Source organism: Psittacula echo, assembly GCF_963264785.1.
Source record: "Psittacula echo genome assembly, chromosome: 23".
NCBI lineage: Eukaryota > Metazoa > Chordata > Aves > Psittaciformes > Psittacidae > Psittacula > Psittacula echo.
The window spans coordinates 3,748,794-3,775,182 of record NC_137748.1 but is presented as its reverse complement, the minus strand read 5'-3'; the positions used below and the strand labels follow the sequence as shown (position 1 = coordinate 3,775,182).

General features: G+C 51.5%; 3 protein-coding genes across 4 annotated transcripts; all 3 read right to left on the bottom strand.

The window, feature by feature from the left end:
* Nucleotides 1–5,418: 5,418 nt before the first annotated feature.
* On the bottom strand, nucleotides 5,419–6,938 carry HOXB1 (homeobox B1; the record flags this gene model as incomplete). The annotated part of the gene is made up of 2 exons (XM_080633577.1): nucleotides 5,419–5,744; nucleotides 6,329–6,938. The coding sequence occupies 2 exons, from the start codon at nucleotides 6,936–6,938 to the stop codon at nucleotides 5,419–5,421; spliced, it is 936 nt and encodes a 311-aa protein (XP_080489703.1).
* A 7,626-nt stretch (nucleotides 6,939–14,564) lies between these two features.
* HOXB2 (homeobox B2) lies at nucleotides 14,565–16,345 on the bottom strand (the record flags this gene model as incomplete). Its single annotated transcript, XM_080633285.1, has 2 exons — nucleotides 14,565–15,163; nucleotides 15,961–16,345. The coding sequence occupies 2 exons, from the start codon at nucleotides 16,343–16,345 to the stop codon at nucleotides 14,565–14,567; spliced, it is 984 nt and encodes a 327-aa protein (XP_080489411.1).
* Nucleotides 16,346–21,056: 4,711 nt separating this feature from the next.
* On the bottom strand, nucleotides 21,057–23,299 carry HOXB3 (homeobox B3; the record flags this gene model as incomplete). 2 transcript variants are annotated; one of them, XM_080633636.1, is made up of 2 exons in its annotated part: nucleotides 21,057–21,823; nucleotides 22,864–23,299. In XM_080633636.1, the coding sequence occupies 2 exons, from the start codon at nucleotides 23,297–23,299 to the stop codon at nucleotides 21,057–21,059; spliced, it is 1,203 nt and encodes a 400-aa protein (XP_080489762.1). The 2 variants fall into 2 exon arrangements, with proteins under 2 accessions (XP_080489762.1, XP_080489763.1); XM_080633637.1 differs by having other exon boundaries at nucleotides 21,057–21,820.
* Nucleotides 23,300–26,389: the final 3,090 nt, after the last annotated feature.

Sequence of the window (26,389 nt, the reverse complement as noted above, 5' to 3'; positions counted from 1 at the left end):
ATCCTGCGGGAAAGGGCTGTAACCTCATAGCTCAAACCTCAGCCTCCTTGTTCTCAGGAATGCTCTGGCGCTCCTCTGGGGACAAACCCTGCGCTCCCTGGGACCCTCTGGCTCCTACCCCCGACTCTGACCCCAGACCCTCTGGGAACTCACCCAGGCTTTATGCCAAGCCCCCAGCAAAGGATCCCTGCCTTTATCAGAGATCCAGCGCCCCGGAGAGGGGCAGATCCGGCTCCCACCGCACTCACGAGACATCCCAGGTCTTCGAGACCGTTCCCAGCCGTCCCCTGTTCCCTCCCGCATCTCACCGACCCGGCTGCGCTCTCCTCTGGAGCCACTTTGGATTTACCTCGTGGTTCTGTCTGCTTCCCTTCCCACGGGAACAGGCACGGGGTTTGGAATAATCCCATCTGCAATCAAATTTGGATTTGCGCCTCTGATAAAAGCCTTGCAGGAAAGACTTTGGTTATTGCTGCTGGGGCAGGTTTCAGCTCCCTGTTACCTAAAGCCAACTTCCATGTAGCGGTGTTAGGCAGAGAGAAATCAGTCTTAATTTCACTTCGTTTAGGTTTTAATCCCGTGTGTCAGATATACTTTTACATATAAATATACAGATTTATACAGATCTATAATATATATGAGTGTATTTTATACTTTATAAAAATACTTTTTATATTCATTATATATTTGTATATTTAATACTATATCTCTGTTTATTTATATACACATATAGATGTGTGCGTTTGTGTGTATATATATTTCTATATCCCTTTTCCGCCTTGGTGCAGTTGTACTGAGGTTGTAGAGCTGTCCCTTGTCACACCTCGCACAGAGGAACCACCCATGAACTGTATCCACCCTCCCCGCAGGGCTGACCTGTGCTCTCCACACTGAAAAGCAGCTCCTGCCTTCATTGCATTCTCCCTGGTCCAAAGCTTTTTCATTTTCAACCCCAAATAATTGTTCAAAGCAGGCTCCTGGCCGGGAGTGCCGAGAGCTGCCTGCACCAGGGCTGGCTGGGGTGCAGAGACCCAGGCTTGACCCCAGCGCTGGTCCTCAGGCCAAGCTGGGCCCATCTTGGGGTGAATTCATTCCAGGCTGAACTTTGTGTGAACCTGGGCCCGAGGGGAAGGGAACCCGACAGAGCAAGGCTGATGGAGGCAAGTTCTGAGCAAACCCATCAGCCTGAGTAAATATTGAATGAGTCCATGTGAAGGCTGGGGTTGAAATGGAGCTGTCAGAGCAGTGTAAACTGAAAGGATAGGTGAGGCCCCTGAAGAGCAAGGAAACATTTTGTACACTCACTTCTGCAATTGTTCCTTCCACCACAGCCCTTTGCCCCAGACCTCATTTCACCTGCCTGAGAGGCCAAAGCAACCCTGAAGCTGATCGGTGATGAAATATCTGTGTTGGTGGAAGCCAGGGGCAGAGGGTGAACAAGGGGACAGCACCTCAGGGTGGCCCTTTCAGGAGCTGGGGTCAGACACAAGACATCAGACTTAAACACAGGTGACCAGCATCAACCCCCGAAATCAAATATACTGTATATTTGATACAAATACAAGTGAAATTCATTGTCTCTAAATATCTATAATCCGAATAACCACATCTCTGCCCCACTCCCAGGATCTAGCCCAACCATGCTGCTGCACAGGGCAGGTCCCCGGGATGAGGAAAGGGTGTTGGTGGCCAAGCTCTCCCACCCCGTCAGGGTGTGAGAGCAGCTGCAGGTCTCTTGCCTGATTCATCGGGGATTTTTGTGACACCTAAACATGTTTTCACGTCCAAATGATGAGAAAACTCAGCAGGCATGAGAATCTCTCCTGGCTTTACTTGATTTAGGGTGTATCAGCTCCCTCAGTGATGTTAATGAATAAGCAGGTGCGTGGGCACCTTGATGCCGTGATGCCACTCACAGAAGATGGATCAGGCTCTTGTTTCAGTTCTGACTTGCTCATGTTGTGATGCAAACGTCTTGCCCTCGTCCCGCTCTGGGTTTGCTGAGAACTGGGAAAGGGGTGGCCCCATTTTAATGTGTGAAACGAGTTTGGAGCAACTCAGAAGGCTCCCTCCCCTCTTCTCCTCCACTTCAGGGCATCAAAGGGACCAGCTATAGCACAACCTGGCCACAGTAGGTCACAGAGGGGATGGGTTTGCCCCTAGACAGGCACCCCAGGAACACTTCACACCTCGGTGTGAATAGGCTCCAGGAGCAGACTTAATAGCAGCCAGCAAAGTGGAGTTGAAAGTAAGGAAATCTTCCTGGTATTATTATTGTTATTATTTAATAGAATGTCCTCTTCTGAGATCAAAAGGGCCTCACATTGTGAGAACAAATGCTTTAGGGAGAGGAGAAACATTTCACACCAAGGGGTAAGGAACAGATGGCCCTGGCCAGAGCACCAGAGGTGCTCCTGGGGTCCCTGCTCTGGGGCTCTCTTTGCCCCTTCCCATCCCCTCCTCCTGCGGAGGAACAGCAGCTCCAACATGCCGCTGCCATGAGTAATTTACACAGTTACATTTCTTTAACTGGGAATTGCCCCTTCCTTTGGGATATTAAAAGAATAAATCTCCATTAAGACGTGGCTTTGTGTGCGAGCGTACAGGGGGACTTGGCTGATTTTCCTGCTCATGAAAAATGCAATACCAGGACCTATGGACAGACACACATGAAGATATCCCCATCCCTGGAAGTGTTTAAGGCCAGGCTGGACAGGGCTTGGAGCAACCTGGTCTAGTGCAAGGTGTCCCTGCCCATGGCAGGGGGTTGGAACTAGCTTTAAGATCCCTTCCAACCCAAACCAGTCTGGGATTCTATGATTCTATATGAGAATATACTAGATTATAAATAATGGTGGTGTTACGTATCATTTCTATAAAACAAAGGAGTGTGTGTAGGCCTCATGTTTGTGATGAAGCCCAACTAAAGCAGCCGGGCTGAGTCTCGGGAAGGGACTTTGCATGCAGGTCTGCAGATGCTCCTCTGTGCCTCCTCCTGTGTAGTCTGTGCAGCATGCCATGGTTCATGTTTCCTATGGACACCTTGGTACCTGTGTGGGTACTGAAGCACCGGTGCCCCGCTCCCATCTGCCTCCCCGGTGTGGGGTGGGCTTGGGAGCCCTCCCCGCTCCACAAAGGGGTCTGCTCCCGAGTGAGGGACCCCCAGCCGCGGATGTCCCGGAGGGACCTTCCGCTGGCTCCTGCTTCCCAGCGGTGGGCCGCGGGCTCCTGAGACAAAAGGGACCGTGAGAACCTCGGAGGGAGAGCGGGGAGGGGGGAATGAGCTGTGTGCGGTGATCGCTGGGCAGGGAGGGGGCAGGGGAAGGACTGAGGGCAACCCGGGGGGGGTTACATATGTAAAGGCGAATCCACACCATCTCTGCGGACTCTTCCGGAGAGTCCCTTTGAGTTTCAAATGGGAGCCGGGAGCCTTTGTTGTGCCCGACACACCGACAAGTCCGTACTCCCCTTTCTTTGCCGGCCTTTCGCTCTCCTCCGGCCCCCCAGGCCGGTGCTGCCCGCCTCACCGGGCCCGGGGAAGCGCCGCGGAGAGACCCGCGAGTACGGCGCCGTGTGTCCATGAGACAGCTCGGATCGGGCTCAACAGAGCCAAAGCGATCAGGTTAACCCGAGCTGACTCAAAACCCAACAGGTTATGGAGTCAGTCTGGCTGCTGGTGCCTTTTATTCCCTCTCCTGCTATTTTTGCAAACCGCTAATGTAACAAAATCCCCTTTTCACCTTTTCACCCCTTTCTTTTTCATTTTGCTTGTCTCTGAGCGAATTGGACACTTAGAAGTCGTTCTTTGGCGCAGGAGCAGTGTGAGGATGGGGATGGGCCGCCGGGGCGAAGCGGTGCGAGGTTGCCCAGGTCCCCCTGCCCTGACCGGGCTGCGGCCGCAGCAGGTTCCTCACTCCCTCCTTGCCCCACTCACAGCCCCACAGCAAAGGTTTGCAAATCTGACCAAGCCAGGACAATGGCTTCTCCTGGCAGCTCCTCTGTTTGCTTGTTTAGAAATCCCAGAGGCGTTTCGAGGTAAAAAGGTCAGAGCTAAACCAGGGCGCCGGCCTCGCTCGGCTCTGCCCGCCCGCAGGCCCCGTCCCTCCGCACCCTGCCCTCGGGTGGGATTTCCACTGTGGAAAAGCGCCGCGTTTTCCTCCGGTCCCTTCTGGGCCACTCGCTTCAAGTGAGCCCGGGCCCGATCCTGACCATCCCTGGAGGGGGGAGCGGGGTGAGGGGTGTGGAGGGCCCGCGGGAAAAGGGATCGGTTCGGGAGCTTTGCCAGTAGCAGGAGACCTTTTCCTTCCACCTTCTCCTCCCTCCGAGTCCGGGCTCCCCCCGCCCCATGTCTTGCAGATCCCTGGATAGGAAAGGTTTCCATTTCGGTTCAAGTGGAGGGGACTGGCGTGTGGGAAAAGTAAACTTTATTAGGCTGAGGTAGTTCCATTTCAAGATACAGAGCGCGGGGAAGGGAGTGGAAGGGAAACGGGAGATTCCGATTAAGAAACCGCTGGTTTTTTCTCGATGACGTTTGGGTTTTTTTCCCTTAAAAACAATCTTTAACAAAAGTTGCCGTGTTTTTCAGTTCGTCCTGCCCTAAAATTTCTCGTGGGTAAGGGAAACAATTCAACCATGGGTCAATAACGTTTTTATCGGATTCCGATAAGCCCAAAGAGATGGGGGCACATGGAGCCGCGCTCCTTGCTCCAAGGCTTCGGGCTATCGAGACGTACAGTAAATAGCAGCCAGTGCGGGGAGCCGAGCCCCGCGGCCCCCCCCAGCCTTGTCGCCGACACTTCCTGCGACAGCGACCGTTGCCCAGAGCACCCGAGGCCAGCCTGCGCCTCGTCCCGCTCCCCTGATGGCACAACCCAAGTCAGTGCCAGTAGCAAAGAGTGTATAAAAACCCTGTAAAGCAGAAATAGTGCAAAACGGCAGCAGGGGAATTGCGGGGTTTGAGCGGTGCGGGGGTCTGTGCAGAGTCCAGCGGCATCCTGGGCTCCTCAGATCTCTTTCCGACATATACATACAGGAAATGAAAAGGAAAGAAATAAAACAAATGCCCAAAACCTTTTTACAGGTAGGAAAACCGTATCAAAAGTAGGGTTCTTGCAGGCGAAAGTCGTTGTGCACGTTTTTAAAAACGGGAGAAAACTAAATTCGTTTTAAAGTTTGTGTAGTTGAAAGTGCAGTTCCTACAGGGAAGGGGAGAGGGAGAGGAGGAACATCCCTGAGACAAACGCCTCTTGCTGGGGTATACGAAGACCCGGCTGCTCCGTCGGGGTCCGGTGGTTTTACAGGGGTCTATAAATTAAGGGAGAGAAACTCGAGTGGGAGAAGGGGGCCGGCCCGACGCGTGTGTGTGGCCGGGCCGCGCCGAGCGTGGAAGCCTGCGGAAGCTGCGGGGAGAGCTGCCCCTCAGGAGGACACGGAGCCGGGAGAGGCCTCGGGGGAGGTGCAGGTGGACTGGTCCGAGGCTTCACCCGCCTCCTTCGTAGACCTGGGGGCAGCGGCCGGGGCAAGACCTTCTTTTTCCCTCTTCTTCTGCTTCATCCGCCTGTTCTGGAACCAGATCTTGACCTGAGTTTCGTTGAGCTCCAGAGTGGCGGCGATCTCCACTCTCCGCGCCCGGGTGAGGTACTTGTTGAAGTGAAACTCCTTCTCCAGCTCCGTTAGCTGTTTGGTGGTGAAGTTGGTGCGGATGGTGTTGGGCTGGCCCAGGAGTCCGTACTCCGCCGCTTTAGCTGTGGACGACCAAAGAGGAGCAGGGCAGGAGCAGCCAGGGCGATCCCTGAGCATCCTCCCGGTCCCTCGGCCGGCACTCCCGGCCTCCGACCCGAAAGGACAGACCCGGGCTCCGCAGAGCTGTCCCCTTCCCTTGGAGCCCTTCCCTCCAGTTCCCTGCACATTGCCGTGACACCTGAACGTGCGTGGGGTGAAGTGGGAGGGCAAGGATCATGATGTGGGAAGGAGGAGGAGGGAAGGATGTGGTTTAAGGAAGACTGGGGAGACGGAAGTTGAACAATAGGGGAAATGGAAGCCACGGCAGTGGAAAGAAGCAGGAAGCCTGGAGGTTTTCCTATTCCAAGCTGGGCTAAAATCGCATTGGGCCTGCGGGAAACTTAGCTCAGGGACCCTCCCGTCAAATGTGTCTGGGCAATCTCTATCTGGCTTTTCACAGCGCCAAGATAGTGTTAAACCAAAAACCATCACCAAATCCCAAAGCAAACCACCCCCTGGACAGCAAGCCCAGCTCCCTGGGCCCACATCCGAGGAGGGCCACCCCTTCCCGACCCCTCTCACCCGGTTCTGTGCTCCCCAAACTCACCTGTTTTGGGTGGGTTCCTCTTCACCCTCATCCAGTCGAAGGTCTGCGTGGCGCTGGCGTTGGGGCATGGCTCGGGGGGACACGCAGGGTCTTTGTCCTCGTTTAAAGCAGGCGAGAGGTTGCTGTAAACGGCGGGCAAGTAACCGGGCTGCTCCTGCCCGTAAAGGTGTTGCTGCTGGTAGGGCCCGGGGGCCGGAACAACCCCGCAGTAGGTTTCTGCGAGGGAGCTGAGGCTGGGTCCCGCGTTGGCGCAGTACCCGGCCGCCTGGAAGTAGACACCCTCCGAGTCCTGCTGCCCGGGGAAGAGCTGGTGGTGCCCGTAGCTGGGGCCGCAGGGCTGGGCCTGGAACCCGGCGGGGGCAGCGCCCGCCACGGGGCCGGAGCGCCCTGAAGAGGGAGGGCGGCAGCCGGGGCTGGGCTGGGGGAGGTGGGCAGCCGCGGCCGCGCTCCCTCCCGTGCCAAAGCGCCCGTCCCCGCTGAAAGTGTCACTGCCGGGGCTACCTGAGCAAGGGGGGAAGGATGGGGAGCTTTGCTCCAAGTGGTGGTAGGCGCCCGTCCCACGGTTACAAATTGCATACTCTAAGAAGGAGTTCATCCTAGTATTGTCCATCTGCCAGTGATGGAGGAGGGTCAGCCTGTTTTGGGGGGGATTCCGCCTGCCCTACAACCTTTAGATAGTATGTCAAAGCTGTAAAACTTCCTTCCATGCAGCGCTGGCCCTCGCAGCCCGCAGCCCGCGGCGGGGCAGGGGGGGCGGCCCCGGAGGGCGGCCCAGCCCAATGAGAGAGGGGCTCCTGAAGTTTGTCACGGCTCTGAGCTCATCCATCAAGGCCCTGACATTTGCATGACAAAGGGGTTTCAATCAAACCCTGCCCATCAATCTGATAACAACACGAATACGTCAAAATCTTTCCTCAAAGACTTTAAAGGAGAGGAGGGAAGTGGGGTGCGGGGAGGTAGAGGGGAAGAGGGGCTGGAGGAAGAACTAGAATCATCCACGACTGTTTTAAGTGCTAAAAAGGCCCCCAAGTTGTGTGATAAACCAAATCCAGCAGAATGTCCCCTGGCCCCAAGTTAAAAAGGTTTTTCTCAACCCTAGGTCCATGTCAGGAAAAAAAAAAACAGAGGGAAAAGAGGTGGGAAGGGCCGGCTGCTCTGGCCCCAGCCCGGAAGGATGCTTTCTTCTTCATTTCCAAACTTTCCCCTAGGAGGTGGCTTAGACACGTTTGGCTTTTTCTGGGCTGAGTCGTGCAATAAAAGCTCCTAAGGAAAATAACGCTTCATGTGTTTGAGTTTTGCCAGCCCGGCTTTGTGTCTAGGGCCAGTGTGGGTAAAAGCCATGTAATTAAATCAATATTCTAATGAGGGGATGAAATAAAGTTAGGAAGACAGAACGTCCTTTGTTGGAGAAATAGCATGCCCAGCTTTACGATTAGAGGAATAGAAATAAAAATGATCATGTGTCTATCTGATATCTTCCTCTCCATCCCTTCTCCCGTGCACCTACACACTTTATACTGAAAACAAACGGTGTCTTAAGGGCTATACCCAACCCTGGACCATTAAAATCTGCTTTACCATGGCAAACCTGGTTGATCTTTCCCCAAATCTGCTCCCAGAGCAGAGCTTTCCCCTGACAGGGTCCAGTTGATGAGTAGGTGGAAAGACACTGACTTCGGGCCGGCCACTCGACTGCTCAGAGAATGGAAACATAGGTAGGCAACATTTATTTACTTGTTAGCAGAAGGGAAACAAGAGCACCCAACAATATGACGCCCACAGTCATTTGTTACTTGTCAGGATATTTACTGGTTATTCAGCCTCGAAGAAGAACCAGGAGGGCTCTTTTTCTTCCCTCCCCCAGGCCAAAAGTTCACTTCGGGCGGCACAAACACGTCCTGGACTTGGTAGGTTTGGCTGATGCAACACGTTGGGTAACATTTGTTAAGAAACTACAGCCCAGGCAGCCATAGCATCACCCTCTCTCCCTCAGCCTCCCCCGCTCCGTGAGCTGTGGCCAATTGCAACCCTCGTCCTTCAATAAAAAGAATAACGAGAAAACTATTTCCAGAGCTGCGTGAGAATTTGTTCATCTCTTCCTCTCTTCTGCATCTTTGCTGATGCTGAGATGTGCAAAAGGGAGGTTTTGGGGTGTAACAAACGTTAGCCAACCGAAAGTGAATATCAAGATTCAAAGCAACTCTCGTGTCTTTTCCCTTACAAGAGAAATCCGCTTCTAATTTGATTCCGAAAGTGCGTTTTGTATTACCTTGCACTCGCGTTTGAATGGATGTATTCCGTTTAAGCGATGCTTCTAATAGATGATTCATGGGCTTAAAATTAAAGAAAAGAAAAGGATAGATATTTAATCCTTCCTTGAATCAATTGTTTCGTGTTGTGTGTTCATTTTCCACCGTGATCTCACTCCACTGCTGCATTAAAGGGATGGTTTATGTCGTTAAAATACAGCTCTACCCTGGGAGGGAGCTCGCTGCTGTGGAGTTCTGGAGGGGAAAGTTCTGCTCTACATCTCCTTTCAGCGAAGGGTAACCAAAGTTTAGAGCTGAGGCAGCTCTGAGGTGAAAGCACGGAGTTTCTCTGGTAAATGGAATGCTCAGATAAGGCGGGATCATGATTTTAGCCATGAAATGCAGAGAACCGCGGACCTAGGGGAGCGGATCACGGGGCCGGGCTGCAGCAATGGGAATGGAGCCGAGCAGGGGACGTGCGGAGCTCTGGTCACTCTGGCAAAGGCTCTTTTCTCCCGCTGCGGAGGTACCTGTAGGATCACGAAGGATGGGGTGCAGAGCCGTGTCCTCAAGCGAAGGGGCCACTGCCTCTCCCCCCTCGCTCTTACCTGCCTCGGGAGCCCGGGAAGCACCACACAGGGCGGGTCTCGGGGTGCACCGGGTCGGAAGATGCTGGGTCCCCCTACGAGGCTGCCAGGCTGACAGCCGCGGGCAGGGCTGCGGCGCACGTTGAGCCCCCAAAGTGCTGTGTTATTCCCCCAAATGCATGGCTGGTGGCAACTGCCCGATATTTTCGAAACCCGCAGCACCAACGTGCTTGCAGTCGCAGTGGGAAGCCCTTTCCCAAATTCCCTTCTCTTCCCTTGCCCTGGATCCGAAAACAAATCACCGCTGTTACTGTGACTGGGTTTAATTCCCCTTGTGCAGAAGGTGTTGGACCCCTTTTCGGTACAGACCCTTCTAACACGCAGGAGAAACGAATCTCAGATTATCGTTAACAACCAAGCGCCGGAGGAGCCGAATTCTTTCACTACTGCATTTATTTCTTTAAAACCTCATCTTTGGCGAATTGAGAGAGGGAAGGTGGGCAAAGAAAAGGTGCAGGTGGAGATTCCCAAATTATCTGTCCTATATCCCCCAAATACTTCCTTTGTTTTCACCATATTTGTTACTTGATTTTCACTTACGTCTTGGGGGAGACAGCGGTAATTCCTACCCCCTAAACCACGGGTGGCCCCTTTTGGGGATGCTGTGTGGGAGCACTCTTTAAGGAAATCTTTACCGAGACAGACAGGGAAGTTTTCTGTTGTAGGCGACACCAGAAGGAATGAGGCATTTCCAAAGGCTCCAGGGTGCTCAAAGTCTTCAGACGTTTCGTTTTGGAGTTAAATATAACCCTTTTGCAGAGAAAGTTTGTGTCGTGCTTTAAGAAGTGTCACTTCTGGCTCCTGGTGGGTTGATTTATAGGAAGCGCTGCTGGCGCTGGGGGTGCGTGGTTGGCTGCGGGCATCGTTAGCACCAAAAAGGACTTGTCCCTTGGAATTGTCAGAGAAATTTATAGCCCCGGCATGTGTCTTGGTTAGATCATAGCTTACTAAGCTATATTTGGGGCTGAAAACTGAAGAAGGAAAAGCAAACGGTACATGGAAAAATGCTCCAGAGTTTGGGAGTCCAAAGAAAAGCAGAAGGAGAGCCTTTTAATGAGTTACAAGCAAAGGGCTATCTCCGAGCTATATAATAAATAGGGGACAATTAAGATAACGTAGAAAAGTTCTTTCTGCCTCTCCCGGGCAAATAAAATTCCTTCTCTGACTGCTCTAGGGACCCGATATCGGGTGTTTCTATGTGGTCCCCGAGGCAGAAGTGCGTCTGCAAGCCGGCGCGTCTCCCTGATGAGATTCCTTTAAGCCTTTCTGCTGGGTGGGAATGGATGGGACAGCTCTGGACCTGGCTTCTCACCCCAGGCCAGCCGCGCTCCCGGCTCCTTGAGAACTCAGCTCAGCGTCCTCGAGGGATCAGAGCCCGGGGGGTGCAGGGCCGGGGTCGGACCGACCCAGGGGATTCCACAGCCTCCGGGTTTCCTTCAGATCCAGCACCCGGCACGCTCGGCCTGGGCCAGCTCCACCTAAACCTGCCCTTTAACAAGAGCATGAATTTATTAAAGACCTCATCAATGATGCTAACAGTAGGTCTGCGTTGGTCATCTCAACCAGCGTTAGTCTGAACAGTATCCCTCCGTGATGAGGGCTAGATTCACCTGCCCGAATTCCAGAGTTTCTTAAGTTAGTTTCTCCGGACCCACTACTCCGTATTTTCCTTTTCCAAGAGGAAAAAAATAATACCCGGCAAAGCTGGGGTGGATGCGGGAGGTGCCAGGCCGGCGAGCAGAAGGCCCCCTCTCCCTGAGGACGGGGAAAGGATGTTAGAACTCAGCTGAGAAAGTGGTCCCAGGTGGGATATTCCCGGAAAGCCGGAGCCTGGCACTGGCAACTCGTGAGGAAGGTCGGGAGATTCCCGTGAGAATTTAACTCTTCCCACCCATCCTCTTCACCGGTTTCCACCCTTCCCGGATGGGTTTAACCTCCTCAGGGCTTCAAGTAGCTCTTTAGCAAACACATCTCCAGACTAGATCAGCACAAGATAAATATTACTTTTAGCATCCCTACAACCCGTGCGAGCGCGCCTCATTTGCATACTCCGAGGTTAATAATCGTGAGGCGATTGCAGTGTTTTGACAACGATCAAGGGCTGAATCCGCTTAATATGCTTAATATATGCCCTCCAGTTGCACAGAACAGAAGGGCAAGGTTGCAAATACGCATTCCCCATTTGTTTGACATTTTGAAGAAGGTAAAGAATGGCTGAACTAATGGCGAAATCTTACAGTCATTCAATAATTTAAATTTTATTGAATATTCCCCTTCTTTCCTCCGACATTTCAGTCGTGCTAATTAGGACAAATCCGAAGGGCCCTGCTGTTAGCGAGGATAATAACTGGCGAGCTTCCATTTATTAAGTCACTTTCCGTGGGTGTAGAATTGATCTGTGGCTGTGACTGGCATGCTTCCTAGACCTGCAGCAACTTTGGGAAGTCATTACGAGCTGCAGAAGGGCCCTCGTTAGAGATTTGTATTGATAAGGTGTCAGGGTTTATGGTGGAGAGAGGGTTGGAAAACCCTTCCCCGTCCCGATCCCTCCCCAGGACCGGGATCAGCAGAGGCCGGAATCCCTCCCCTCCGCCTCGCCCTTCCCCTCCGCCCTTCCCCATGGAAAAGGGCGTGTGGGCTCGTGGAAATGCGCCGCAAGATCCGTTTGCGGGGAGATCTACTCCTGCGCACGTAGTTTGAAGTTGATTCAGGAGCTGCCTGCCCTGGGGAGTGCTGGCGGGCGGTGAGGAGCCGGGATCACTGCAAGCCCCCAGGCCCCGGTCGCCCCACTCCTGACTCCGGTCCTGCCGTCCCCAACAAACCCACATTCAGGATTGTAAGGAGGGGGGAAGGCGAGAAGGGAAATATGTAAAGCACTGGAACAAATGGCGCTTTGATAGACAGCGTCTGGCAGTGCCAACGCTGCCGCTGAGTGCGTTCCAGAAGCTGGAGATATTAAATAAACTTAAAGATAATGAATAGCCTTCTGTGGGGCTGTGCTTGGGCTTTGCACCCCCCGCCCCCGCCCAACTCGGGACTGTCTGCAGAGGAACGATGTCTGGGGGCAGCACCAGCGCTGGGGACACGACACCGAGAGGACACCCCCGGCCCGGGGGCAGCTTGTCTGCACGCAGCGCTAGGCGCTGCCTCTTGTTTATGGGAAGGTGTTAAGTAACGTTCAGTCGCATATTTTAACAGCCATCTACTTCGATTTTCAATATAAACCCTTCCAGGAGTGAGCCGGTAGCGGATGGCAACGGCTGCTGGCCTGGTGGGGGAAGAGAATGGCGATATTATTAAGAATAAGAAGGTAAAATCATGCCCACCCCACTCCCTTTGTTCCAGCCAGAAGAGGTAATCCAGCTCTGCGAGCAGTAATTTGGGAAACATCTGTCGAGGCCTTTCTTTATTTGATTTTATTTCTTTTTACAGCCCGAAATAGAAAGCAAAGCCTGGCTCTGATGCTCTTCATCCCAAACAAAATACTCGGGAGGTCTCCCTGGGGGCTCTGGGGAAGGCGGTGACCCCCTCCCCATCCCCAGCAAACCCCAGGCACCAGCCGGGCTTTGTCGGGGGCCTGGGGAACCGAGAGTCAGGGCCAGGACCCAACGGTCCCCACTCCGCTCCTCTCCGCGCCATTTTAAGGCGGCCTCCGCGGGTCCCCCCTCCTCCATGTACTCCCCCCCCTTCCCCCACCGCCCTCCCTCCCCCCGGTCTCCTCTTTCCGCGTTACTTCCGCGCACCCCCCGCTTGAACGCGTACCAAATATCCACCCCGTGTCTGAGGAAACACCGATGACTTAGCAAAGACGTAATATGATTTATTTGGGGTGTCACCGCGATTGATTCCTGCTCTGACCCCTTTTCATTCACGAGCTGCCCCCCCCCTCCTTCTCTGATATATGAGTTTTGTGTTTAAAATTACACGTTGCGAGGAAGGTTTCGTGCAGGCGGGAGCTGCGGAGGGAGGAAAGGGCCGATCCCTGAGGCCGAAGTCTTCTGTACGGCTGGAAAAGGAAGAGGGGAAAAAAAAGGCCTCTTTCAGGCTAAGATCTTATCCCTTTTTCTTCTGCAATATTTATTTGTTGATTAAAATGCCGGCAGCACCCACCCCTCCAGCATGGGTGTGTGCGTGTGGGGGGGGGGTTTCATCCTCCCTTTCCTCCTTTTTGAGGGGGTTTTTGGTGGTCCGGGAGGGTTAAAACGCGATCGGCGCCTCTGTGTTCTCCGCTCCGAGAGGCGAGGAGTGAGATGAAGGCGAGAAGTTGGGCTGGGGGCGAAAGGCGGGGGGGAAAGAGAATTGAAAGGAAAGTAGCTGGGATTGCGTGGCCCCGCCGCCCCCAGCTCGGCCGCGGAACGTGCGTAGCCCCCGCGGAGCTGCGCGGCCCCGCGCTTCGCCTTTGTACGCTTCCCAACCCGGGCACCGCCGTGCGGGGCGGGGAGGGAGGGACACTTCTACAAATCCAGCCTCAGACGTTGAAATTGGGAACAAATGTCCTGCTTCGATTAAGTGAAAAAGCGAAATAAGCTAAATACAAAGCAAGCTCAAGGGAAATGAACCGAGCTGAAGACAACGGCTGCTTTTGCTTGGAGAAACCTCCTGAAATGTTGGTTGGGAGCAATTCCTTTTGTCTCTCCTCTCAATGCACACGAGGACCTTACCGGGACACCATTGCTGTAGAGCAGGAAGGAGGGAGGCAAATGATTTAGGCAAAAAATAGATCATTTTCGATGGAAATACGTAGCGAGCAACACACGGGTCTGGATTTTATAAAGACATTTATTCACTCTATGAAAATAATATACAATAAATAATTTGCCATTTACTATTAAAGGATTTGAATAAATAGTCTACATCTAAAACTTGAAAAGAGGAAGCAAAATTCCTCTCTTAATTATTTTTTTATGCTTATTTTTGACTTTTATTAAGAAATCTAAAAGTCTCGTTCTGATTCCTGAGAAAGTCGCTGGAAGGATTGACAAAGATTTCCTCTCGAGGACTGACATCTCGGATGTGCAGGGGGACTAACGGGCACCTTCTTTCAAATAAATAAGGAAAGAAACGAATAAAACTAGAATTAAATACCTGCGTTTAGCAAAACTCGGGCTGTTCTTTCATGTAAGCCTTCTAGAATAAATACGGGAGGAGGTGATTCGGGTCCCACCATGTGAGGAGGAAAGGCTTTGGGGGGCAGGATGGAATGATTGAATGAGAGATGGATTGGGGAAAGGGGTTGGGGCTGCTCCCCTTTCAGGAGACTGGGGAAGCTGCTTGGGGCTGAAGGGTTTCCAGCCGCCTGGAAGGGGGAGAAACGGCGGCCCGGGCGGGAGCGGGGAATCGCTACTGGAAATTGAAATGTTGTAAATCGATCGTACAAAGTGCGCTGGTAAAAAAGTCCAGGTCTTCATCGGAGAAGGGCACGGGGCTCTCCAAAGCTCCGTGAAGGCCGGGGGAAAGCCCCTCGGCGAGCTGGAGGCAGGACTCTGCTGAGAGGATGCTCAGCTCTGGCAGCAAAGGCGAGCCCTGGCTCCCGGGGGGACCACGGGCCTCGGGGCCGGCGACACCGGCCCCCCCTGCCAACAGCGGCGGGCTCCCGCGCTCTGCCACCCCCGGCCTGGTGCTGCCGCGGGGCACCGGGGTCGCGGGGCTCCCTCCCGGTTCCTCTGCGGGGTCGCTGCCCTCGTCCGCTGCGGGGTAGGTGAGCTCCGCGTCGGGGCTTTCCTTGTACTGGGTCTGCCTCTTGTGCTTCATGCGGCGGTTCTGGAACCAGACCTTGACTTGCCGCTCGGTGAGGTCGAGCAGAGCCGCGATCTCCACCCGCCGGGGCCTGCAGAGGTATTTGTTGAAGTGAAATTCCTTCTCCAGCTCCAGCAGCTGCGTGTTGGTGTACGCGGTCCGGAGCCTCCGGGCGCCGCCGGGCTCTGCCGGCCCCTGGGTGTCTTAAACACACAGAAAACCGCAGGCTGCGAGGGGGAGCGGGGCAGGGGGGGGCTGGGGCCGCCCCCCCGAGGGCAGGCAGGGCCGAGCCCAGCTCTAACAGGCGGCGGGGGGGGGGGGAAGAAATGTGGAATTAAACTGTTCCCGCTGTCGGAGAGGACTGGAAAGCGCTCTCCGGTCCCCTTGCCCCAAGGAAAAGAAAGGATTTTTCTCCCTGGCCTCTCCCTTTAGAGACCTTCCGTCGCTGCCGCCTTCGCGGATAATGGGAATTGCCGCTCACTCCTTCCCTTTATTCTTTATTTTTATCCTCCCGTTCCTTCCGCTAGCAAAGAACGTTGCGGAGCTCTGATTTCGTTATGCCTGTGTTACCGGTCAGCCGGTACCCACCCTTCTCCTACCCTGACGGTGCTACCGAGCGCCTGAGACGGCGGCCCGAGGGGAAAAGGGTGCCTGGCTTGGGCTGCCTGGCCAAGGGGAGCTCTGGGAGGAAGCTGCGGCTTTGTCGGCTGCCTGGGGAAGGATTTGGGGTGTATTTAGTTTATTCCGCAATGGGAGCTGCCTCTCCCCACAGTATCGAAGCCTCTCGCTCTTCCCTCCTACCCATTCTGCTGATGCAGCCTTGCCCGTCCTGTTCCTCCCTCCCCCCCCCCCCCCATCCGCTCTTTATTCGGGTTTTTGTTGTTGGTTTGTGTTTGTGGGTGTTTTTCTTTCCCGTAGGCTGTAAAAGAATTCAGGGCTGGGAGGGAAAGCGAAGCAAAGGGGCCGCAGCAACTCCCCCTCACCCCCTCATTATACGAACCTGCAGGAGATCCTGCGGCAGGGACCGGCACCGAGGATGATGATGGAGGGGAAGAAGAGGATGGAGCCTGGGTAGCTTTCTTGGAGGATTTCTTCTCCTTCATCCAGGGGAATTCCGCTGCCAAGGGGCCGGGCGGCGCCGGAGGCTGGGGCTGGAGCTGAAGCAGGCCATGAGATGTTCTTTTTTGGCTCCTCTGTCTTGCTTGGCTGCTGGAACAAGGATTCAGGCTGAGGACGGTTTGCTCAAAAGGAGGAGGAATTAATGTCGAGTCCTTGATTGATGAAGTTTGAAATGTCTCCAGGACAGCGGGAAGAGACGTCAGGCACTCTGCGAGCGAAGGCTGGCTATTTATAAACCCGATCTCCCTCTCAAATTCAAAATTCATGGCTTTCCCAGGGCCCACGGTTTAAAAAGCGGGAGGGGGGAGAGGGAGGAGGAGGGGAAGAAGGCAAGAAATCGGAGGGCCTTAGTTTTGATGGCAGTGATGATGATGGTTCTCGGGCTTTTTATAATTGTTATATTGCTGATAATACAGGCGTATGGGGACCTTGCTCTATTAAACTCGAGACTGGGGCGAAATTGCAGCCAATTCCTGGTCACGTGGCCAGCCCTGGCCAATGGCAGGCGGGGCCTGGTGGCAAACAGAAAGCATTATTTTCTTTAATTGATTAAAAAAAGGGGGAAAAAAGGCGACAGAAGATCCCCAGAAAAACCTCTACGCCCTACCCCAGCCACTGCCATCGCTCCTGCCTGTGCTGCCTGCCCTGCCTGCCCTGGCTGTGCTGCCTGCTCTGCCTGGTGTTGACTGCCCTGCCTGTGCCAGGCAGCTCCAGCCGCCCTCGCTGGTCTCCCCACAGTTCACATCCCCGGGAGGTGCTCGGTGCCCCACTCAGTGCCTGCCCGTGGGCAGGGATGAGCAAGCTCCCCATCACAGATATATCTGTATCTCTATATATTCATCTACCTAGCTAGCTACCTGCCTTTATACTTCCATATCTCAGTACCACTATACTGCTATATATCTCTATCTCTGTATCTCTATATCTCTATCTCTGTATCTCTATATCTCTGTATATCGCAGAGCTTAGAGAGTTGAAGCCTACATCCGTGCGAGTCTGGATGTGAGCACTTTGGAAATCAACTGAGCTTTCAAGTCAAGTCTAGTTAGACCAGCCTGATTTCCCGAGTTAAATTACTTATAAAGAAAAGCTCAAACCTTCTGCTTCTAAAGCCAGACTTAATAGACCCTTCGCACTTGCCTTAAAGGCCAAGCATATTTTAAAGGCATGGATTTCTTTGAAATCACATTTCTTCCTTCCCATCTTTTTTTTTCCCCTTTTTTTGTCACTTCCACTTCCAGAGTTTACAAAATAAAGAAATAAAACGAAAAGACGTTTCCCAGGAAGATTTTTTCCCCCTTTTCAAGTGCCTGGCTCCACACAAACCCAAAAGAAGAGAGAAACGATCAATCTTTTTTTCTCGAAAGACTTTTGACAGCTTGGCCTGACTGACTCAGCAAAGAGATTGGGCTTTTGCTGAGGGCTTATTTAAACCAAGAAAGATGGCAAAATTCAATTCAGAGGCTCGAATTTAGGAAGTTAGAAAGTAAAAATCGTGGAGGGAGGGGGGATAAGCAGCTGGGGCTCGGGTTTTCCAGCCCCCACTCACGCAGGGAGAAGCCTGGAAACTTTTGTCAGCTTAAGCATCCGTGTGGGTGGTGAAGGCTCCTGAGAGACACACAATAAATCCAAAGCTGGAGCGGGGCCGAAGCGCACTTTAGCAAAAAGAGGGGGAATTACATAAAAAAGTATTTACAAAACGCAGCTCAATTTAAGGGAGAATTTCCCTGCATTTCTGTGAACGCTGTTATTGAAACAGGCATCAACGTGCTCAGCCTCGGCACCATTTACTGATGGGAAAACGAATAGTTGCGTCTCCGATCGCTTCTTGCTCGGGTGGGTTAAAGTGGCAGTTTGGGAGGCTCGGCTTTGCCCTGAGGCTGCTGGTTCCCCGCTTTTGGGGGACAGCGGGGAGCTGAGGTGCGGTTTGGGGTGCTAAAAGGAGCTCTACCCCCCCATTCCCAACTGTTCACGCTGCTTTGGCTGACGGTAAAGTGCAAGGAAAAAGAAAAGAAGGAAAGAGAAAAGGAGCCTCTTGACTAAAGAGGGATTTTTCCCACGCGCCGCGCAGAGGCACAAAACAAAACTCCCTGCTCCAGGGGAAATAAGAACAAATGCACTGGGTTAGCGAAGGACAGAGAAAGGCGGTAATTGGAACCGAGGCTGGCTGCTGCTTCCCGATTTTAGCTAATTCCTGGGAATCCCAGCAACATGGCGACGGGGATGAGAGACAAGAAAATATATTCAGAGAGAGGTTGGGGGGGGGGAAAGCCACGGACAAACTCGAGCCGAAACCAGGCCCTTGTCCTCTGAGCCGAGCCCGAGAGGAGCCCCCACGGGTTCGTGCTCCGAGCTGCCAGTGTCCCCGAGTGGGGACGGTCCCTATATGAATGGGCACAGCCCTGGAGGGAAAGGAGCCTTGTCCCCGTTACACCATCGTTTATTATAATTATTAACCCGGAACTTCATTTATGAAAAGACGGAAAGAAGCGTGGGATCATTTCTCAGTTCCTCACTAGATCTGTCCGCAGGCTGGCCCTGGTTGTGCACACAGTGTGTAGAACACACACAAGCATCCTCCTTGTTCTACAGCCCAGCTCTTTTTATCAATATCTTTTCCAGCCTTTTTATTTTCCAGACAGCAACCCACATCCCCCTCTGCTTCCCTCGAGGAGACCTTCCCCTCATCCTAGTCCTCAGAGAGCAGTTCACCCCTTCCAGAACCATCATAAAACTTTTATTGCCCCTCGCTCTTTTAATATAAGTTTTCTTGGGGCTTTAGAGCATAAAAGGCAAATTATTCACGGTATTATCCCATCTGCTTCTGCTGCTGGTGGAGGGGCTTCTTCCCTTTTGCTTCCACTGATAATGTAACATTCAGTAGCAGGCTTTTTCTCCCCTTTGATAGCAATTGCAAAGGCGTGTGTTAGTACAGGGGTTGAGGGGCTGTTGGTGTGCATGCGTGTGTACATACGTGTTCATGTGCCTACACACATGTGCGCACATGTGCGAGTATTTCAATAGCGCTGAATTATAACCGGGAATGGGATTTCTCGGCGCTGTTCAAGGGCCCCGCATGGGAACTCCGCGCCCTTTATCTTGCTTTTTCTGTCATTAATCCTTTTTCCTTTGTTTTCATTTGCGGCCCAATGGCAGCCCGGCCCCGGCGCCACGTGACCCTCTTTGTGGCCGCGGGAGCGGGCCGGGCCGCGCAGGGACCGCGCAGGGACAGCGCAAGGGCCACACTTAGCTCAGACCCTCCGGGTCTCACCCCAGGAGGGGACACAGACCCAGAACCGCTGCCCAGACCCCCTTCTTGCCTTCTCCTCGCTGTTTTCACATCCGTGTGGCTCCTTTTCTCCTTTAAATCCCAGCGAGAGGACGAGATAAAATTGATAACAGAAAGTTTATTCAAGAATTGTTCGACAGACAACCCTTAGCAAGGAAACAAAATAACTACTATAAGAACAAAGAAAGAGCTCGGAAGAGGCGGGGTGAGGTGGGAGGGAGGGATTAGCTATAGTTCTAATTCAGGACTATACAATTACAGGCTGGTTCTGCTCTCATGCCTCCAGTAGAACTAATTACATTATTCATAAGTACGAAGGTAACATAAAACTACTGGTCTTCCTAAATTACAATAACTAAAATAAGCTTGTTGTACAATGACAAGGAAACACAATGTCCTTTAGAACAAGTAAATACTAAAAAAGTACAATTTGATTCCTTCTTTTTTTGTTTGTTTGTTTTTTGTTTTTTCCTCATATAAATACATAATATTGGGGATAAATAATACCAAAAAAAAGGAAAATATTTTAAACTGGCTATAACCAATAAATATATATGAATGTTCACCAGAACACACACCTATTGAAGGGCATCTCGACTGAGTTGGACGAAAGCCCTTCAAAGTTGTTTTTATACCCATTATATGTAAACTCTAAGTGCAACAAAGATGTCCAGACAAGAAAGCATTAGCAAATACTAGAGATCCATTCACTTCTGCTTCGATGGGAGGACATTCCGTTTGTTCAAATATACCCTGTTTTCACGTAAGGTCAAGAGAAGAGGAGGAAAGAAGTGTAGGACTTCTGAGTCTTAAGATTGCTTTTCTGTTAAGGAACCCAAAGAAAAGTACCCCCAAACAAAAACAGACCCAACACTGTCAAATGGAGACTTCATGTCATCAGAGGCAAAGGTGGGAAAATATTCAGACCTGTCAACTCTTTCTTCCTCTCTTTGGACTGCTGTTATTGTTGGGGGGTTGAGGCATTTCAAAACCCTTGTTTCCCGAACCTTTTGCAATACTTAGACCTCTCTTATTCTAATTTGATGATGATTATTATTATTATTGAGAGGGGAGCCAGGGGCTGGAGAAAAGAGCGTGAATCCCAGGCATTGGCAGGTTTGTATATTTGCAGTTTATGTGGTGACTGGTGGGAAGTTACTTGGTGCCCTTTCTCTTCAGGCTGGGAAGGAAAAGCACGAGGTTCCTCTTGAGGAGTCAAGAAGAGGATAGTTTTCTTGCAAATCTTGATTGCGTATGTATACACTTGTGCATGTCGACGTAGATGCAGAGACATCAACTGCAAAGACTTGGCTCGTGACCATTCACCTTTCCAATGTCCAAAAATTGTCAGCGACCATCTATGCTTGGATTGGAAATGAAAGATGTTGCTGCATAAACCTGGCTAGATTCCCATAAAACTACCCCATATCCACTTCAGAAGCATTTGTACTGAAACACAGGAGGTATATCTCTTCAGAGAGAGAGCTACTGAAATGCTTGGAAATTGTGCCTAATAAACCCAGTAATAATAATAGCAAGCACAACAAGCTAGTAGAAGTTGCCCTGTCAAAGAAAGAAAGAAGATAGCTCAACACAAATGCTCCTGAAGCCAATCCTGCCCTCTTCCCCTCTCCCATGCCCCATGGTGGGGTCCCATCCACTTTGCCTGAGCCTGCCCCTGCTCCCTATCACAGGTGGGTCAACTTGGGCGCCTCTTGGATTCTGCCCTGAGAAGAAGTGTGGTGCGTGGAAAGGTCTGTGTAGGTGGGATGGGTCTCACATGGTCCGTGGTGCTGGCTTGGGGGCATCTGGGGAGGCCCATTGTAGTCCATATTGGTAGCCTGGTGATGTGGCAGGTGATTGAGGCCATAAAGGGATGGGCCAGAGGTGGGCATAGAATCCACATAGTTACCTCCAACATAGACGGGGCTTCCCTGCATATTGGGTGTCCCGTAGGCCACCCCGTTCCCTTGTAAGACATGGGGGTCGTACTCAGGGGCCGTGTTGGCATATTTCTGTTGGGAGGGGCAGCCTTTGATGGGGTTTTGGTAGTTAGTTGACATGGCATAGGCATTTTGGTGGGGTTTATTGAAGGAAGGTGGCGAGGGGGCTTCATAGTTACTGCTCATGGTGTGCAAGGCATTCATAAATCCAGCAGAGGACTGCATGGGCTGGGGTGGGCTGCCAGTAGGGGAAGGCCCTCCAGAAGAAGACCCCATGCCTTTTGACTTCTGATCTTTCTTATACTTCATCCTCCTGTTCTGGAACCAGATCTTGATCTGCCTCTCGCTGAGGTTCAGCAGGTTGGCCATCTCCACGCGGCGGGGCCTGCACAGGTAGCGGTTGAAGTGGAATTCCTTCTCCAGCTCCACCAGCTGAGCACTGGTGTAGGCTGTGCGGGCTCTCTTGGAGGCCGAGGAGCCTGGAGGGCTTTTCTCGCCACTGCAGGTTTCTGCTGGCCGCAAAATGAAATCAAAGATAATTACTTACATGCAGCAATTGAATGCATCGTTTCTTAATAAATCCTGGAACAGGCACAAGAGTCAACCCCCCCCCCCTTCCATCACCCCTTTGCATTAGCCTGCACTCCATAATCATGTCATTTATTAAGAGTTGTGTTCTCCAAAGCTGCCCCTGGTTTATGAAAATTTGATCATGTCATGGAGAAAAGGATTCCAGGGCCATTTATTTAGGAGTCGATTATTTCCAACAGATAATTTGGAGAAAATAATATTTGGCAGGGGGGCAGTGACTGCAAAGCCTATTAACACTAACACAGGGCAGTGTGGGGAGGAATTGTGTTTGCTGAGGTGCAAATGCACATGCACACATCTTGTGTATGTCTTGGACTTGCGTAACCCAAATATTTACATGTACGCCTTTAAAAGGTGGCATTTGTGCCTACGTTTCTGTGAGATAAACATGTATAAACCACATAAATTATATTCATGTAGAGTGAAGTGTGTGCAGCAAAGCTGAGATGAATTTATTGCTCAAAACTGATATTTCTCTACTGATTGTTTTCTCTCTCATGTTGGAGATGCATATGAATGCATGCAAAATACACGTGTTTGTGCACATGCCCTATACACACACACATACACTGAGAGCACCATGTTTACTGCTGTGTCTGGGGGCAAGGAGGTGGGAAAAGAACAAGCACGCTGCTTTAGCATCGCTGGGCCAAGCTGTGGGTGGACATTTCCATGTATCTGTCTGTACACAGTCAGACATTGGCTGTGCACAACCGCCTGGTTGTATCTCCCTGCAGTGCTCTGGATGTGTTGAAAGTGAACCAAGTGTGCACAGTCAGTGCTGCAGGACAAGCCAAGGCTTGCTTGGCCTGGCCAGGGCATGTGGTTGGCAGTTTTGGGATCATGCCCAACACCAGGATCCTCACTGGATCCTTGCTGGATCCTCTCCCCTCCCTCCAAAGCAGACCACTGCACCCAGTGGCTGTGTTCCCTCACTGTTTAGGAAAGCAGAGCCTTGTACCTGTGCTAGGGGAGCTGGTTTTCTGTTTGGAGTTTTGCCTGGATTCTTTCATCCAGGGGAAAATCTGCTTGGTGAGACTGGCGTTTGCACTGAGGTTGGCTTTGCTGGGGGCACTTTTACTGCTCCCCGACTGGTTATTGCTGTTGTTACTGGTGCTGTTGGTGGCAGGGTTTGGGGGCGGCGAGATGGGGGGAGGCGGGTGGTGCTCCTGGGGCAAACTTGGACGCATGCAGCTTCCGTTCAGGTCTTTACTTTTTGCATGCGGGGTTGTGTTGCCAAGAGACTGGAGGGAGCAGGCGGACCTCTGGTAGTCGTTCTCCATGTGAGAGGCCGGCTGGAAGGACTGCTGGGCACCCTCGTAGCCGAATCCATTGGCACTCCCATAGGAGTAACCCCCAAAGAGCGTGGAGCTGTCGTAGTACGTTGTCTTCTGCATCTCTGGGACTCCCCAAAATGATTTTTCCAGCTACCAGGGTCTTGACACCCCTATGGCAGAACATTGGCACCCCAAGGCCACGTGACAGGCCGTTTCCAGCTGTCTATTGGAAGCTGACCTGAAAGGTTAGGAGAAAACACACAATAATAGTACCCAGCCTATGAATCCATCTTGGAGCCTGAAAGGCCCATGACATGAATAGGGTCCTGCCGAACAGGCCGAACAGATGCTTTGAGCAGATTTCGTCCTGTGCACAGCCTAAGGAGGCTCAACAAATATTACTGTGCAAAAGTGCTGAGCTCGTTTTGGCGGGTAGTTTTCCTATTTGGTTGGTTGCTTGCTTGCACCCTTTTTTCCCTGGGATAATAGTCCCCAGCATGTGTGACTACACACATGCTCTATGAGTACACGTGGTTTCCTCTGTATACATCTATTTACTTCTCTGTTTCTCTATATACATATATACACACACACCATGCTTACACATACACTCCCATCTAAGTGTGTGTGTGTGTATGCATGTAGTATCATGTGCACATACACACATCCATGCCCAGAAAGCACACACGTTAATGTAAATCTGAGAGTACAGAATGGATAATTGCCGGCTCCAAGCATGAAAGGAATGAAGTCTTGCTTTCTTACCCCTGACCTATTCAAATCAGCCATTCACACACAGAAAAAACAGCAAGGCCTTATAGCATCAGAAATTAAAAGTCTGCTAAGTTGATTGCAGGGCCTCTGTCCCGTATATTTGTTTTTAAACTGAAACCAGCAAATAGTCACTATGTTTTCTGCAGGTAACGGGTGTCCTGACACAGTTGGCTTCATTTGCTGTTTACACAGGGGCTCACAAATGTCTTTGGAATTCAGCGCAAATATTTCAAGCAGATTTAAGCGGGGGCATGAATTCAAGAATGTGCCTCCTTTGGCCTGTTTGATAGCCTCCTCCTCTCTGGCAGCACAGGTTGTATTTAGAAAATACAGCCCTTCAGCGCCTGCTCCGCTTTGTGCTCATCCATCCTAACCTGGAGCTGCCGTTGGTAAGATGCGATTCCAAACCAGTTAAATCGCTGTTGCGTTTGGGCTTTTTCTTTTTTCTTTTCCCTTGGAAAACAAGCCCATGACCAGGCCATTTGCTGCTAACTTTCCTCCCTTTGATTTTGTATTGTTCCTCCCTCCCTCAATCTAAGCTCAAAAGTCTAAAAAACCCCAGTCCAAAGCCTCAATTACAAAATGAAACCTTCCTTTTTGCTTCCTCTCCCTTTTCATTTTTCTTGATCTTTTCCTCTCTCTTTTCTCAAAGCATAAACTTTCCTTGACCATAAAGACAGAGTAGAAATACCCTTGGAAATATGAAAACTATCTTGCCCTGGAAACAAGCCGATGTGTGAGGCTCAGTCAGCAGCTCACATATTTTACAAAGGCAGAAGCTTCTCTCCGCTGCTCAGAGCTGCTTGGAGCCCCCGTGCATTCTGTTTGGAAATTGATACCCACTGTATATTTAATTCTATCTCTTGTATATTTAATTTTATCGGGGCTCTTTCATTCTCTAAAATAAAAAAAAATAAACTCAGTGAAGATAAAGCCTGATGCGATATTTCTAAGTACCAGGGTTTAACAGAAGCCACAGCTCGACAATAAATAACATCTTTTTTTCCCCTTCCCTGACTGCTCTGTTCTTCTGTCATGTCATACGAAACCTCCTTGCCCTTCCCTCGCAGCCTCTGATGATGTGGCCACGGAGGAGCTGCTTTGCTTTTCTACACCGATTCAATCCTTTCTGCATTCCCAGATCCGTGTTGTATCTTCCACGGAGATGCATTATTGTCTAGCGAGAGGATGGAGAGTTACTCGCGTTTGTTTTCCTCGCCATGATAAATATGTCTTATTAAAAAGTAGACTGCATTCCCCGAGCCCGAGCTGGGAATGAATTAAGCAACAGCAGCGCCTTTCTTATGAATAGCTTCGCTGAAAATATCTACGAGGCCAGAGGTGGGAATTTCTCCAAGGCCCTTCCTGTCTGGCATAGGTTTGTTAAAAAAAACCCCCACCAAATCCCAACCAAACCGAGCCGAGAGGCTGAGCTAAAGCAGCTAAAAATAACAGCGACGATCGCTTTTTTTTTTTTTTTGTGTGTGGGTTTTTTTTTTCATGTCCATAAAATAAATTTACAACCCCCTTCGCCCAAAAGCTCGCTCGTGGCTTCCACAGCTTTGCTTTTGTACCTCATCTCTCAGCGCCTCGCAAATGCCGCTCATTTATCTTCGCCGAGGACGGCGCGATCCTAATTATTTACTCCAAGGAATTGCTTTAAAAAAAAAGCACATCTCAGGCAGAATAATAAATATTCGATTATTTCCTGGTGCGGTTAAAGCCGGGTGGGATCCGCGCTGCCGCTTTTCCTCACGCTCCAAGTTTCACTTTTGCGAGCGGTAGCGTTTAACACAAACTCTTTGCCGGCAACTTTGGAGTGCGAGGGTTTGGAGGCGTTAAAAAAACCAAATCAAAAGACTAGAAAAGAAGAGAAAAAGAAGAAAAATCGAAGGGAAGGTGCGAGAGCGCTGCGGGGAGGCGGATGCTCGGGAGGAAAAATCCGGCGGTCGAAGGCAAAAGGAAAGAGGAGTCCGAGGCAGAGGGATTCTGGTGTTAACGCCATCCCCTCCATGTTGGAACCCCCAAATTCACAACCTGCCTGTGCTGAGGAGGAAGAGCAGCGCCTTTCCCCTCCCCCGCCCCCTCCCAAGGTACATTTCCCAGCGCCAGCGAAACCAGGCAGAGCCCCGCATTTCATTTCAATTATTATTAATAATAAATATTCCAAACATGCCCTTAACAATAGGGCGGCTGCTCAGGAAGAGCTCAAACCCCAGCCCCTGCCTTGGCCGTGGATATGCCTGCAAAATAGAGACACATTCCTAAAATTTCCCTCTTCCCTCCCCCACAACCGAGCTTCACCCCAGCCAGAACTCCCCAGTTGTAAAGCGGGGGGGAAAAGGGCCCTGGATGAGGGCTGCGAAGGAGCCTCTGCGTGGAAGGAAGCTTAAAGCTTGTGAACTCTTCTTGAACCGAGATTGGAGTCATATGGTC